General features: G+C 39.0%; 1 protein-coding gene across 4 annotated transcripts in view; it reads left to right on the top strand.

Moving 5' to 3' along the window:
* MLH3 (mutL homolog 3) overlaps window positions 1-15286 on the top strand; it is a 42986-nt gene that overhangs the window by 13266 nt on the left and 14434 nt on the right. For 3 of the 4 annotated variants that reach the window (XM_023546369.2, XM_003408776.4, XM_023546370.2), the window contains 6 exons: window positions 359-3682; window positions 7489-7587; window positions 8303-8388; window positions 9096-9200; window positions 10311-10383; window positions 14990-15061. In XM_023546369.2, coding sequence (XP_023402137.1) covers window positions 421-3682; window positions 7489-7587; window positions 8303-8388; window positions 9096-9200; window positions 10311-10383; window positions 14990-15061 — 3697 coding nt within the window. In that variant the 5' untranslated portion in view covers window positions 359-420. The remainder of the gene's footprint in view (window positions 1-358; window positions 3683-7488; window positions 7588-8302; window positions 8389-9095; window positions 9201-10310; window positions 10384-14989; window positions 15062-15286) is intronic. The other variant, XM_010588752.3, reaches the window with a different exon arrangement.

The raw sequence follows: 15286 nt of genomic DNA, 5'->3' as shown, positions 1-15286 counted from the left end.
TTAGCTGAATTTAGGCATCTGTTTTTGGTGAAGTGGTTAGAATTTCGAATATTGTCTTTATGGGTCAACTTCAAATGTGATTATGACTTCACTTTAGGGCATGTGGGACTTAGAAAGGAGCAGTGAAAATTAAGAAATTATGAGTGCTGCTTTGGAGGTTGAATCCTTTGCACCAAGCATGAGCCGTGTGATCTGCCTAGAGATCAGAACTAAATAATATTTTGCTTGTTTGCTTTACAATTTGTTTTAGTAAAAGAGACTTAATGTACCTCAAAGGATATTCCTTTATATGCTGGAGAAAAGTGGGCAATGCTGTATAACTCTGAGGCTTTGATTGTGTGTGTTTTTTTTCCCATAGGTAATTATTTCCAGCAGAAAAGGAAACCACCATCTGGCATTCTCACCATATTTCTACCTGCCATGATCAAGTGCTTATCCGATGAAGTACAAGCCAAATTGCGTTCTGGTTTGGCCATAAACTCCTTAGGCCAATGTGTTGAGGAGCTTACCCTCAACAGTATTGATGCTGAAGCAAAATGTGTGGCTGTCAGGGTGAATATGGAAACCTTCCAAGTTCAAGTGATAGACAATGGATTTGGGATGGGGAGTGATGATGTAGACAAGGTGGGAAATCGTTATTTTACTAGTAAATGCAACTCTGTACAGGACTTGGAAAACCCAAGGTTTTATGGTTTCCGAGGGGAGGCCTTGGCAAGTATAGCTGACATGGCCAGTGCTGTGGAAATTTCATCCAAGAAAAACAGGACAATGAAAACTTTTGTGAAACTGTTTCAGAGTGGGAAAGCCCTGGAAGCTTGTGAAGCTGATTTGACTAGACCAAGTGTCGGGACAACAGTAACAGTATATAACCTATTTTACCAGTTACCTGTAAGGAGAAAATGCATGGATCCTAGACTGGAGTTTGAGAAGGTTAGGCAGAGGATAGAAGCTCTCTCACTCATGCATCCTTCCATATCTTTCTCCTTGAGAAATGATGTTTCTGGTTCCATGGTTCTTCAGCTCCCTAAAACCAAAGACATATGTTCCCGATTTTGTCAAATTTATGGACTGGGTAGGTCCCAAAAGTTAAGAGAAATAAAATTTAAGTACAGGGAGTTTGAGCTCAGTGGATATATCAGCTCTGAAGCACATTACAATAAGAATATGCAGTTTTTGTTTGTGAACAAAAGACTAGTTTTAAGGACAAAATTGCATAAACTCATTGACTTTTTATTAAGGAAAGAAAGTATTATATGCAAGCCAAAGAATGGCTCTGCCAGTAGGCAAATGAATTCATGTCCTCGGCATCGGTCTAACCCAGAACTCCATGGGATATATATAATGAACGTGCAGTGCCAGTTCTCTGAGTATGATGTATGCATGGAGCCAGCAAAAACTCTGATTGAGTTTCAGAACTGGGATACTCTCTTGGTTTGCATTCAGGAAGGAGTAAAAACGTTTTTAAAGCAAGAAAAATTATTTGTGGAATTATCAGGTGAGGACATTAAGGAATTTAGTGAAGATAATGATTTTAGTTTACTTGGTACTGCTCTTCAGAAGCATATGTCCTCTGATGAGAAGTGTGACCAGGTCAGTTTCCAGGAAGCGTGTAATAATATTGTGGATTCCTATGAAATGTTTAATTTGCAATCAAAAGCTGTGAAGAGAAAAGCTACTGTGGAAGACATAGACACACAGAATTCTAGGGGTTCAGAAGTGATCAGAAAAAAGACAAATGATTCGTTTTTGCCCAGCTGTAAACCAGGTGGCTCAGCCAATAGTAAAATTATGGAGTCATCTTTACAAAAGAGAGAGAACTCTTGCTCAGAGTCAGAGCTCTTAGAACAGGAGACAGTTGAAGCATTAGAATCAGAAGAAAATGAGAAACAAAAAAAAACTTGCTCGAAACTTAACTCTCCAGAAGACCCATGTGGAACCAGTTCGGAGTTGTTTGCAAGCCCTTTTCAGGCACCACATCACTTTGAGGATAGTGAGAAAGATCTAGAAATACAGAAAGTAAGTACCACTGTTAATGGCATGGCTGCCAACATCCTGAAAAATAATATAATTCAGAGTCAACCAGAGAGAGTTAAAGATGCTACTGAAATGGGATGCCAACCTTTGCCCTTTGAGACAATATTTTTGAGAGCAAATGGTACTCAGAGAGGAGAAGAAGAGAAAAGGAAAAAAGAGACTAGTAATTATGGAGGCAAAAACATTTTTAGTTATGGACAAGTTAAATTGTGTTCCACTGGCTTTATAACTCATGTGGTACAAAATGAGCAAACTAAATCAACTGGAACAGAACATTCATTTAAAAATTGTGTTCGACCTGGTCCTGTGAGTGCCAGAGAAACATTTGGAAATAGAACAGGCCATTCAGTTGAGACTCCAGGCATCGAAGATTTAACCAGCACTTTAAGTAAAGAAGCTGCTCAACTGCCGAACAAAGTATTTTGTAGAACAAATATAAGTTATAAACTAGAGAACAAACCTGTAGGAACTTACAAAAATCTTGCTGTTTTTCAGGAACATAGTACAAAATCACGTACAAGTTGCTTATTACCTGATACATCCTCTTCTTTTCCTTGGTATAAAGATGTTTTAAATGGTAGTAAGAAAACAGATAAATTGATTGGTTCCTCCCAACCAGTAGCCCAAAAGAAGCTAAGCTTGAATTCACAGCTAGGATCCTTAGAGAAGTTTAAGAGGCAATATGGGAAAGTTAAAAATCCTCTGAATACAGAAGTGGAGGAAAATAATAATTTTGAAATCGCTACTGATTTCAGTCCTCAAGCTGAATCTGACATTCCATTGGAAGACAAAAACCACTTAGATAACTCTGATACTTGTAAAATCTCTTTGAAACGTAATGATTCAAATGGTAGTTGTGAACCAGTAAGTCACATCCTTTACTCAGAGAAGTTTCCATTCTCCAAGGAAGAAAGCTGTTTGGAACAAGAGACACCTTGTTTGAGAGAAAGCCCTATAAAGGAGTTATTTCACCTTGACAGAAAATCCTTGAATGTTGAGAAGTCACTAGCCTCTAAATTGTCCAGAATGAAGGGTTCCGAAAGAGAGCCTCAAACAATGGAGATTATGAGTCATTTTAACGAACTTCCACAATCAGATTCCAGCAGGAAAGACAGATTAACCCTAGATTCTTGCAAATTATTCAGAAATGAGCAAAAAAATCCAGAAAGTAGCATCATCCCAATGTCAGACTCTGTTGCACAGGATAATTCCGTCAATAAAGATAGAGAAACACCTGACAACAATACAACAGGGAACTGTGTGATACCGGAAACTCCTTTGGTATTGCCCTCTAATAATTCTCAAATTATCAGTAAAGATTCAGGTGATCCTATACCTTCAGAACCGCAGGTAGGAAATACTGACTCTCCCAGTGGAGTGTTGGTGAGCCACGTAGCCGATTCCACAGCCGACCAAAATGAAACTGGTTTTCAGAGTGAGGAATCTAACGCAAGAGCTTGTTCTGAAAATGAAGACTCAAACACGTGTCCTGTGGATTGGCAGCAGCATTTCGATGTCGCCTTGGGAAGAATGGTTTACATCAACAAAATAACTGGACTTAGCACATTCATTGCTCCTGCTGAGGACACTCGGGCCGCTTGTACGAAAGATCTGACAACCGTGGCTGTGAATGTCGTTCTTGAGAATGGTAAGTATGTAGTGTTCACTGGCATGAAATGCTTTTGAGGATGGGAATAATGGTCAAAAAGTAAAATAATCATTGTTCAAAGAGATGATCTCAGCAGATAGAACATTTTGAAGGTTAATTATAAAACACTATTTTCTGGCATATAAAGGCTCTCTAGGTCTAAAACTATTTAAATCTAGAAAGACAGTGAAAGACTGATATAGGGTGTAAATGTATGTATATGTGTGTATGTGTGTGGGGGTGTTGTATGTGTAAGAGAGGGTGAGAAGTCAAATTCTAATGAATGGTACTATTAATAGCTGGGAAGAGCCACAGTTCCTCCCTGGCCCTCTTCCGCCTCCCTCCCAAACACATAAATATACTCTTCTAGGAATTTGCCTTTAAAGGCACCTGCAGTAGCAGTGTGGTGTTTTTCTGGAAGTTGTTTTTGTTTGTGGGTCCCAGGTAGGCACAGAATGGCCCTGCAGTCATCCTAGGTTTTCCTAGTAGAATCTATGGCTGAATACAGGACTATAGTTGTGAACTTTTTTTTTCCCCCAGAAAGTAGGACTTGGCCATAAATTTGTTTGGAATATAGGTTAAATATGTACTTTCATAATTATACTTTTCAAATGTAGTTTACGCACATACGCTAATCCATTTGATCTGCTTCTACGTAGCTGTTATTCAGGAAGCTGATAAGGTGGATTTTAGATCACACCACAAGGCTGCATTAGAGCCTGAACTAGGACTCTGTTCTCAGGTCTCAGTCAATATTAAAAGTGACATTGTTTTGGCAGTGTGTTGAGAGCCAGATGTTGGGAGATGGTAAAGCTGAATTCCATCTGGCTGTAATCTTGGTTTTGTACCAGGAGCTTAAACATTAAATGTGCATCTGTATGAAAAGATTTGTAAGCTGCAAAAGAACATAAATTGTGTGAATCTGTTATGCATAGGGTCACTGTGAGTCAAAACAGACTTGAGGGCACCTAACAACAACAATTGCAAATCAATTTATAATTTCTCCTTAGGATTACTGTCTCTAGCAGGGGGCTCTGAGTTATTTAAGGGTAAACAAGACCTTTACTTTTCAATATGTTTTTCAATTTTTTCGTTGTGAAAAAAATAATGACTCTAGTAATTTTCAAAGTATTAACTGTTGCTGTTAGGTGCCGTCGAGTCGGCTCTGACTCACAGCAACCCCACGTACAACAGAACGAAACACTGCCCTGTCTTGCGCCATGCCCCCAATCATTGTTACACTTGATCCCATTGTTGAAGCCACAGTGTCCGTCCATCTCGTTGAGGGTCTTCCTCTCCTTTCACTGACCCTGTACTTTACCAAGCATGATGTCTTTCTCCAGGGACTAATCTCTCCTGACAACACGTCCAAAGAATGTGAGACGTAGTCTTACCATCCTTGCTTCTGAGGAGCATCCTGGTTTTACCTCTTCCAAGACAGACTTGTTTGTTCTTTTGGCAGTCCATGGCATATTCAGTATTCTTCGTCAACACCACAATTCAGAGGCATCGGTTATACTTATGTCTTCCTTCTTGTCCAGCTTTGGCATGCATATGATGTGATTGAAAATACCATGGGTTGGGTCAGGCACACCTTAGTCTTCAAGGTGACATCTTTGCTTTTTAACACTTTAAAGAGGTCTTTTGCAGCAGATTTGCCAAAGTATTAAAAAAAAAAAAGTATTAAATAGGAGAAAATCCTTTCTTTTAATACTGCCCCTGAGACTCTCAGGTCGCTTTTTAAAGACACATGTGCTTTTTAATAGTTTTATGTCCTGCTGTGTACTAAATGCTTTTCAGAGGTAAATCTAAGATGCTGGCACCTCGTCCTTCTGAAACGCAACTCCTTCTGGTATGGTGCCCCCCGAAAAAAATAACTGCATTACATTAAACTGCGTGATGGTTGTTGCTAAAACAAAGGAGGAAATCTTGGCTGCCACACTCAACATAAACATCTGCTACTGTTAAGTGAATCTAGATGTTTAAAATACTTCAGCCTACTTTGTGGATTAGCAAGTCTTGTAGTGAACTTTTGAAGATCACATTAACTCATTGTTTCATAATGCAAAATAAAGTATTTTTGGTACAGAAACAAATTCCTTAAAGAGATGGCTCCTAAGCACCCTCCATTCACATGGGATATTACTTTTCAGGAAAAGACTGATGTCAGGCAGGACATTAGGACATTGTTGAACCGTCCATATATAAAAACATTACATAAAATAATTGTTAAGAGGTAAATTTTATTGTACAGAAAAGAGAATCTATAAAGGTAATTTGAAGAAGTAATGCCAGGTCCCCAAGCCCTGGCAATGTTTTCTCAAAACAACTTTAGCTCAACCCTATCTATTATCATTGATACACCTTATTTTACTTCTCACCTTAATTTTATCATTCCGAACTAGTGTCTCTCCAGGATTTGGACAAAATCTTGTTTTACTCTTGTTCAAAAACTGTCAAATTGAGCATTGTTTCTAAAACTCAAGTCTGATCATCCTTCAGAGAGATGGATAGATTGGGGCCAGATTTTACCAGACTTTGAAATTTGAACTGAGAATCTTTCATTCATTCATCAGTTCATCTCTTCATTCAACACTTGCTAAGGGTTCATGCCATGCAAGGTGCTGCCACATTGCTGATTGACTGACTTTGCTTCCAGGAGTTGACAGTCTGCTGCGAATACAGCTTTCTGAACATAAATGTAACATAATGAGACATGTTACAACAGAGACATATTACTGGATAGATAGTATAACTTGGGGGTTTGGGAAGACTTGGCCAAATTGTGAAGGATGACATTTAAGTACCGCTGTCTGGAAACTGTGGTGGCATAGTGGTTAAGAGCTACAGCTGCTAACCAAAATGTTGGCAATTCGAATCCACCAGGTGCTCTTTGGAAACGCTCTGGGGCAGTTCTACTCTGTCCTATAGGGTTGCTATGAGTTGGAATTGACACAACAGCAGTGGGTTTGGTTTTGGTATCTATCTAGCATAGGAGCCCTGGTGGTACAGTGGTTAATTAAAGTGCTGGGGTGCTAACTGAAAGGTTGGCGGTTCAAATCCACAAGCCACTCCAAGAGAGAAAGATGTGGCAGTCTGCTTCTGTAAAGATTTGCAGTCTTAGAAACCCTATGGGGCAGTTCTACCCTTTCCTCTAGGGTCGCTGTGAGTCAGAATTGACTCGATGGCAGTGGATTTTTTTGGTTCATGTGTCTAGCAGAAGGAGTCCTGGTGGTGCAATGTTTAAGCATTTGGGTGCTAACGAAACAGGCCAGCGGTTCAAACCCACCAGCCATGGAAGCCCTATGGGGCAGTTCTACCCTCAACGGCAGTGGGTTTATCTGTCTAGCACAAGATTGCTCAACCACACCCCTACTGACATTTTGGGCTGAATAATTCTTGGTTGTGGGGGCTGTTCTGTGCAGTATAGGGTGTTTAACAGCATCGCTTGCCTTTGTATGCTAGACGCTGGTAGCACCCTTACCCCAAGTTGTGACACCAAAAATATCTCAAGACATTGCCAAATGTCCTCCTCCAACAACTCCAAAATTGCCCCCTATGGAGACCACTGTGACCTACTCTACATCCTCATTTTGTCTTGTAGAGATGGGTGATGGGACTGAGCACCTATGTAGACTCCTAAGTTAGCAGAAAAATTTCATTAAAGAACTTGTGACTCTCCATCTAGTGTTTCATAGTTTGTCTTAATTCAATTTGTGCAGAGATAGATTTTATATAATTTAATATTTTAATGGTTAATTTGTGTTTGGAGTTCAAATTTCCAGGTTTTTCTTTTTTATATTTAGGGTCTCAGTACAGGTGTCATCCTTTTCGAAGCGACCTTGTTCTTCCTTTCCTTCCTAGAGCTCGGGAAGAGAGGGCTGTGATGAGACCAAATAACAGAGGTAGGGGCAATAACAGACCTGGCTGAAACCACCCGGTACACACTGTACCACCTCACTCAGAAAGCAAAGCAGGCATGTGTTCATAAGCGTTATCAGTGCCAGCCGTGCCTTACTGGAACCAGGAATTCCCCATGGTCCTGTGTAACAGCACAACTAAGTAATTCAGTGCATGCATTTAGGTCAGAAATTACTTTTCCAGACTTGAGGTCAATACTGGGTGATTATGCATAGTCTGCGGTGGTTTGTGATTGGGAAAATGTCTCTCTCTTTTTTTTTAAGCAGATTAAGTTGCACCCCATATTGCAGTAGTTTCATCTAAACAAAACTCTTGTCTTTCAAAAAGGCTACAGACATCTACCATTTTTAATTTTCTTTATTTCCAAAAGTAGATAAGGAATATTTTTACCTAAAGGAAGCAAGACTACTAATTTGAGCCATATTCTCTTCTGGGCTTGTATTCTAAAATATCTCTTATTAACTGTTTGGAGAAAGAGCTATAATGCCAGAAGATTATACAGTCATCAACCCTAGTTTTAAATAGCAACAGATCAAGATGAATTAGAGACACAACAAACACTTGAATATTTATGGAATATAGGGACAATGTGTCTGTCTGATCTTTGGTTTTGAGGCTGCACCACACCAAATAGGAGACGCCACTTGCCCTTTTCTCTGAGGCTCTTGCTGCCAACTTTACCAGTCCCTTTTGCCCTAGATACCGTGGGTGATGCTGTGGGGAGCAGATCACTTCAGTCCTTGTTCTCCGGATGGGACAATCCAGTATTTGCCCGTTATCCAGAGGTGGGTCTGCAGCACTTTTTCTTTGCCTCCCGTTTAAACTTGAACTCCATTTAAGCTGAATATGGGCATGGATGACTGTACTAATTTGTAATTATGATGGAAGCTGGGCATGTTTCCAAATACTTTATTTGGAAATTAAATATTTAATGTGGAGAGGAATCATCAAAATTCACAGCATTTTGGGAATTCAGCATTTTGGACTAAATGTGTATAATCAGTTTGTGAACCACTCTTAGGAGCCCTGACTTCCAACTGTGGCAAAGTATTCAGGGCGGTAATAATAAAAACTGTTAGCATTAGGCAAAGTAGCGACTCTTCTGCTGTGGCAGCAGCTGCTCACTGGGCTGGGTGTGTGTGATCACAGAATGTACTGGCTGTGTCGTAATGAGGGTGTATAATAAATGAGCATTTAATTACTGATTCTTCAATTAAAATGGCTCTCAGGACTTGAACATGGAGCACAGACAGATTGTTGTTCTGAACTAATATTGGTCTTTGCCAGTAATTTTGTTTAGAAAGAAAAATTGTTACTTAAGAGTAATAATTCATGGAGCCTTCTGAATCTCTATAAGTTCCCAGAATTCAGCCCACCTTTAGTAGGTTCTATGAAGATGAATGTTTTTAAAGCACTTTGAAATCTTTGGTAAGACAGCTCTGCAGATAGAACAAATTTAAATTTAAATGATCTTTGTGCTGGGTCTTTCTAGGTTGCTGTTGATGTAAGCAGTGCCCAGGCTGAGAGCTTAGCAGTGAAAATTCACAACATCTTGTATCCTTATCGTTTCACCAAAGAAATGATTCATTCGATGCAGGTAAAAGTTTGACTTTTAAATTTCAGAAAAATATGTATAAGGCCTAAGCTAGACTAACTCTTGTGAAATTGGATTTATTCAGCGATATAGACCACCCTGGTCAAGGCACATGTGTTTTTGTAATCTTAGTGAAGCTGTAATCATCAAAAGAAAAAGCAAGGGACTCAGTTACAAAGAAGGAAATGTCCTTAGTAGTGTCAGCGAGTTTGGAGGGTTGAGCGATGGGTTTAGGCTCACAATTTCAAGGATTGTTAAGATATTTCTGCAGAAGATTATATACTGACTTTATATTTGACAATAATTTATAATTCAATGATGTGTTTTAGAGATATTGTCCTTAAATATGCAATAATGCTCTTTTTAAAACGACCCTCTATTGTGTGAGGTCACCGATGGCATGGCTCAAGAGACTCCAGATTTTGAAGTTCTGTTGACAAAAAGGACCCTTTGTCACATCTGCTTTTTTACTTGGTGCTCTATACACCACTCTGCCTGTCTCAGTCTCCTTGTTTTCAGTATGGAAACAAATTAGGAGGTTAGACAGATGTAAACCTCTGACCTGCCATTGACCTGGTATAGAGCAGGCAAGCACTTATCCAGAAATAGGCCCTGGGGCAGTGATGTGGACTGGGAGGACCTCATATACCTGGGCAGACAGGAGTTGCCAAGGTCTAAAGCCACCAGTGGCAGTTAGCGTTTGTATGGACTAGCTTTCCCAAAATGGCTTCCTTACTTTTGCATAAATTTTAAAAGTTGGCTTAGGTGCTTTTTGTTAGCAATTTCTGGTCATATTACCTGTTAATAAGATCATTGTGCTGGGAATTTTTCAGATCTATTCCAGTGTCTTTTGATACCTTCCTCTCTTAATCTGTGTTCCTATGTAGTCTCCCTCTTTTATGTCTTCTAATCACTTAATTTGCCATTCTTTTGTCTTTCCTAATGACCGCCTCAGGCTTACTAGCACTTCATCTCAAGCTTAGATAGGAGTGTTATGATGTAAAAGACTCTAAATAATTGATTAAGTATAATGTACAGTTTTCTCTCCTTCTATGCAGATAAGCCTTATTGATTTTAATTTAGTGTTCTACCACTTCTTTGAATGTATGGCAGGTTCTCCAGCAAGTGGATAACAAGTTTATTGTCTGTTTAATGAGCACCAAGACTGAAGAGAATGGTGAGGCAGGTAAGAATGGAGTTTAGGGTTGCTTAATAATCAGCCGGCCTGCTAATAGCTTCTTTATAAGGTAATTTTATTTATTTATTTATTTTATTGTGCTTTAAGTGAAAGTTTACAAATCAATTCAGTCTCTCATACAAAAAGTTATATACACCTTACTATGTACTCCTAGCTGCTTTCCCCCTAATGAGACAGCATACTCCTCCACTCCACCCTGTATTCCCCATGTCTATTCAACCAGCTCCTGTCCCCCTCCGCCTTCTCTTCTCACCTCCAGACAGGAGTTGCCCACGTAGTCTTACGCGTCTGCTTGAGCCAAGAAGCTCACTCCTCACCAGTATCATTTTCTATCTTATAGTCCAGTCCGATCCCTGTCTGATGAGTTAGCTTCAGGAATGTTTCCAGTCTTGAGCTAACAAAGGTCCAGGGACCATGACCTCCAGGGTCCCTCTAGTCTCAGTCAGACCATTAAGCCTGGTCTTTTTATGAGAATTTGAGAGCTGCATCCCACTGTTCTCCGGCTCCATCAGGGGTTCTCTGTTGTGTTCCCTGTCAGGTCTATGATTGGTTGTAGCCAGGCACCATCTAGTTCTTCTGGTCTCAGGCTGATGTAGTCTCTGGTTCATGTGGCCCTTTCTGTCTCTTGGGCTCATCTTTACCATATGTCTTTAGTGTTCTTCATTCTCTTAAGGTTATTTTTGATGTTTAATACAGCTTCAATGATCTGGACAGATTAGGGAAAACCAATCTAAATTAAGAATATTATGAAACAACAGTTTTAAAATACATTTAGTTTTATACACATACACACACACAAATACATTGAAAAAGGTCTGAAAAGACACACACTGAACTATTAAGAATAGTTTGGGAGTAAAAAAGGAGATGAGTGAATGGGGAATTTCACTTTTTACTCTTTCTATTTTATATTGTTTGACTTTTTAATAATGAGCATATTTTTATGTATTCCCTTTGTAATAATGTTATTGTTGTTGTTAGGTGCCACTGAGTTGGTTTAGATTCAGAGCAACCCCATGTGACAGAGTAGAACTGCCCCCAAGGGTTTTCTTAGCTATCATCTTTACAGGAGCAGATTGCTGGGTCTTTTGCAGAGCTGCTGGGTGGGTTCAAACCACCAACCTTTTGCTTAGCAGCCAAGCTCTTAACCGTTGTGCCACCAGGGCTTCCCCTTTATAATAATAAATTCACTGAACCCATTGCCACTGAGTCAATTCCAGCTCATAGGGACTATGTAGGACGGAGTAGAACTGCCCCCAAAGGGTTTCTAAGGCCGTAATCTTTATGGAAGCAGGCTGCCACATCTTTCTTCTACAGAGTGGCTGGTGAGTTTGAACTGCCAACCTTTCAGTAAGCAATGGGGCGCTTAACCACTGCACTGCCAGGGCTCCTTTTATATAATGAACTCTGCTAGGTTTATCAAGAGTTACATAGACTCTCTTTGTGACTTGCTTTAATGAAATAATAATAGTTCGTAAACAGTAACAACTCAGTCAACAAATACTGAGTGCCAACTGTGTGCAAGGGCCTGTGCTAGGCCCTACCGAAGCATGGTGAGCAAAGATAAACAAGCAGGAGAAACAGATAATCACATAGATTATCTATTTAGATTATCACATAGATTGTCTGTTTAGATAATCTAGTCTGGGACTAGAGGGGCTGCCTGACATGGAGATAATTTGAGTTGTCAGCATAATGTTAGTCATCAAAGACATGGGTGTGAATTTATCACCTAGCAAAAAAATGAAGAGTGAACAGAGGAGAGGGTTCTGAATTTAGAATAAGTCTCCCATTTTAACGACTGGGTAGAAAAGGATCAACCAGCAAGAGATTGAGAAAGAACAACTAGAAGAGCAGGAAGAAAACGAGCAATGTTGTTTTGCAAGGCCAATACTTCATGCCAAGTGCTGCTGAAAGGTCCAGTAAGATGAGGACCAAAAATATCTGCTGGATTTAGTGACAGTGAAGGTTATGAACTTGAGCAAATGAGAGCTGTTGCAGAGAAGGATGGTAATGGAGACCCCAAGGAGAGACTCAAAAATCTGTCTGTAACATGGAAGAGAGGGACCGAAGGATGGTTTTTGTTTTTATTCTTAATGGGAATATCTTGAGCACATGTACAAGGGATGATACATAGTGTAAGGTTCCTGAAAAGGCCTGAGAGGCCAAGAGCCCAGAGCACCAGTGGAGGGACTGCTGCAGACAGGTAGACCTGCAGGCTAGCGCTTTTACAGTTTGAAAATAGTTAGTACTCTTTGTATAACAAAATGTTCCCTTTTATCTTATTTACAATGTATATTTATTTAGTAAATCACATAATAGATCAAAGGCAAATTAACTTTTAAAGTTGTCAAAATTATTATTCCATATTATAAATACGGAATTTCTGAAGGTCAAATTCCTGTAGTTTTACTGTTTCTAAAAATGAATAGATTTTTTGTAAGTTATATTACTTGGAATTCTTGGTTGTTAAATACCAAAATCTTTACTAATGGTACCTGAGATGGTTGTAGCCACAAAACCTGCAGATGTTCAAAGAAGACAAAGGGACCTATTTAATTTTATCTTGAGATTTTATATTATCATTGGATTAATTAGATGCCACTAAACGATACCCTTAGATAAAAAATACATTTTTCAAAATCAAAATGCAAGTATTTTTACTATAGCTCATGAATACTGCACCCTATCCCTATAACTGACTTGCTTTTATTTATATATTTGCATATATAGTTTTTAAATGCACAAATACAGTTTTAAGTTACAGTGAAATTAATGCCATTATGGACTGGCATTTTGTGTTTCGTGTTTCTGCCTACAAGAAGGCACAATTGTTTAGTTATGACACCCTAAGTGGTAAGGATTCATTCATTCTATAAATATTATTAAGTGGCCTGTTATGTTCTGGTGCTGTTACACATGGTGGGGATATAACAGACACAAACCCCTGCCCCCATGAAGCCTCCATTCTAGTGTGTTGGAATATAAAAAAGTGCAGCTCTGACATGAGTAACTTTACCTTCATATATTCTGTGGCATTTGAGGAATAGAATATGTCATGAACACTGTATAGACAAAAAAGATAAACCATTTCTCCTGAGTCAGGTGCAGGTTTGATTGCATAGGGACCCTAACTCTGGCAGTTCACATTGGCTCTAGTTTCAAGTCTGAGGTTATTCTCTCAGAGTTTATGCCACCGTTTTGTCCAATACAAGATGTTCAGTATTTATCACAACCAGTTGCAATTCCTCCTGTCCCCAAAAGAGTTTAAAATTCAGCATTTGGGAGGCTGTGCCTGTGTTTGAACATGGTATCAGAAAAAATGATTTCCTTAAGTCTTAAGCTCTCGTGCCATTATTTTGATGGCGTCATAGAAACATTTTTTAAAAATCTTTTAGTAGGAATAGGAAAAACAAGTATCTATTTTGATCAAATTCAAGAGGAGAATTTTTATTTCAATATAATCAATAGTAATAAACCTCAGTCCTTTGGCCAAAAGTAATAGAGTTACATGCTAAAAAAAAAAATCTCTACAAGTAGTCCCTTATTTCAACATGTTCCTAAGAAAGGCAGCATGGAAAACAAACAAGGTTGCAAGTATACTAATGTCATTGAGGATCAGTCCTGCTGTCAGCGAGAAAGGGACTTCCCTGGAGGTTTGGCTTTTGGGTCGGGACGTCCTTCCCCCGCTCTTATACTTGGGAATCTAAAGCTTTGCCACTCAAAAGCATTGGCATCGCCTGGGAGTTTTTTAGAATTGTAGACTCTTGTGTCCCATTCCTAACCTATCAAACATTACTGTGCATTTTAATAAGACACCCAGGTGATTTGTATGGCCGTTGAAGTTTGAGACGCCTGAGTAAAGGAGGGTAAACCGTGCCCCGTGGGCCGAATGCAGCCATCATCTGTTTTTGTGCAGCCAGAGAGCTAAGAATGGTTTTTACATTTTTTAATGCTTGCGGGAAGAAGCAAAAGAATAATATTTTGACACATTAAATTAATACGAAATTCATATTATAGTGCATAATAAAGTTTTACTGGAACACAGATACATTTATTTGCTCACATATGGTCTATAGCTGCTTTGGCACAAAATGAGTAGTAGTTGTGACAGAAAGTGTTTGGCCCACAAAGCTAAAGTATTTACTATCTGATCCTTCATGGAAAGAGTTTGCCAACCTCTGGTCTACAGTGTAATAGAATTACATTCTTCATGGGTCCCAGAGTAGCTTTCAAATCAAGTTCAGCTGATTATAATAATGTGTCGTTTAATGATTCTTCATTGTGTCAATTTGAATCAATAAAGCAAAATCAGTACTTAAATATTAGGAATGTAGGCCTTTAACCTTGTATTATAGATGAAACATTGATGAACTAAGAGGTTTTCATCAGAGATAAATTTGTTGTAGTTTTACCTATAATTTCAATTTTTTAGGAAATAAAGGTAAAATTATTCCTATTCAGCATATTTGTTTTTTCTTATGCTCATGTTGTTAAAATAGCTTGAATTAACCTCTTTCTCACTCAATGCACCATCATTATTTTAATCTTGATCTGAGAAACTGAAACCCAGTAACCCTTGCTACTCTTCTAGGTGGAAACCTGCTGGTATTGGTGGATCAGCATGCTGCCCATGAGCGTGTTCGTTTGGAGCAGCTTATTATTGGTAAGGATCTGTCTGGGCCTAGAAAAGATTGGAGACTGCCCAGCAGAATCAGTATATCTGAAAGAGTTTTTCTCACTGTGACTGTTATGAGGAAGATGCTTCGTATGTTGAAAAAATTAAGCCCAAGTCTCTGATTTGGCCTCTCTTGTAACTGAGAGAATGTAATAGTTTACTAATTCAAACATTTGGGCCTTAATTACATGGTCAAAGGTTTATTTGCCATAT

The sequence above is a fragment of the Loxodonta africana genome, chromosome 10 (genome assembly GCF_030014295.1).
Source record: "Loxodonta africana isolate mLoxAfr1 chromosome 10, mLoxAfr1.hap2, whole genome shotgun sequence".
Taxonomy (NCBI): Eukaryota; Metazoa; Chordata; class Mammalia; order Proboscidea; family Elephantidae; genus Loxodonta; species Loxodonta africana.
The sequence above is the reverse complement of the archived record's forward strand: the minus strand, read 5'-3'. Positions and strand labels throughout refer to the sequence as shown.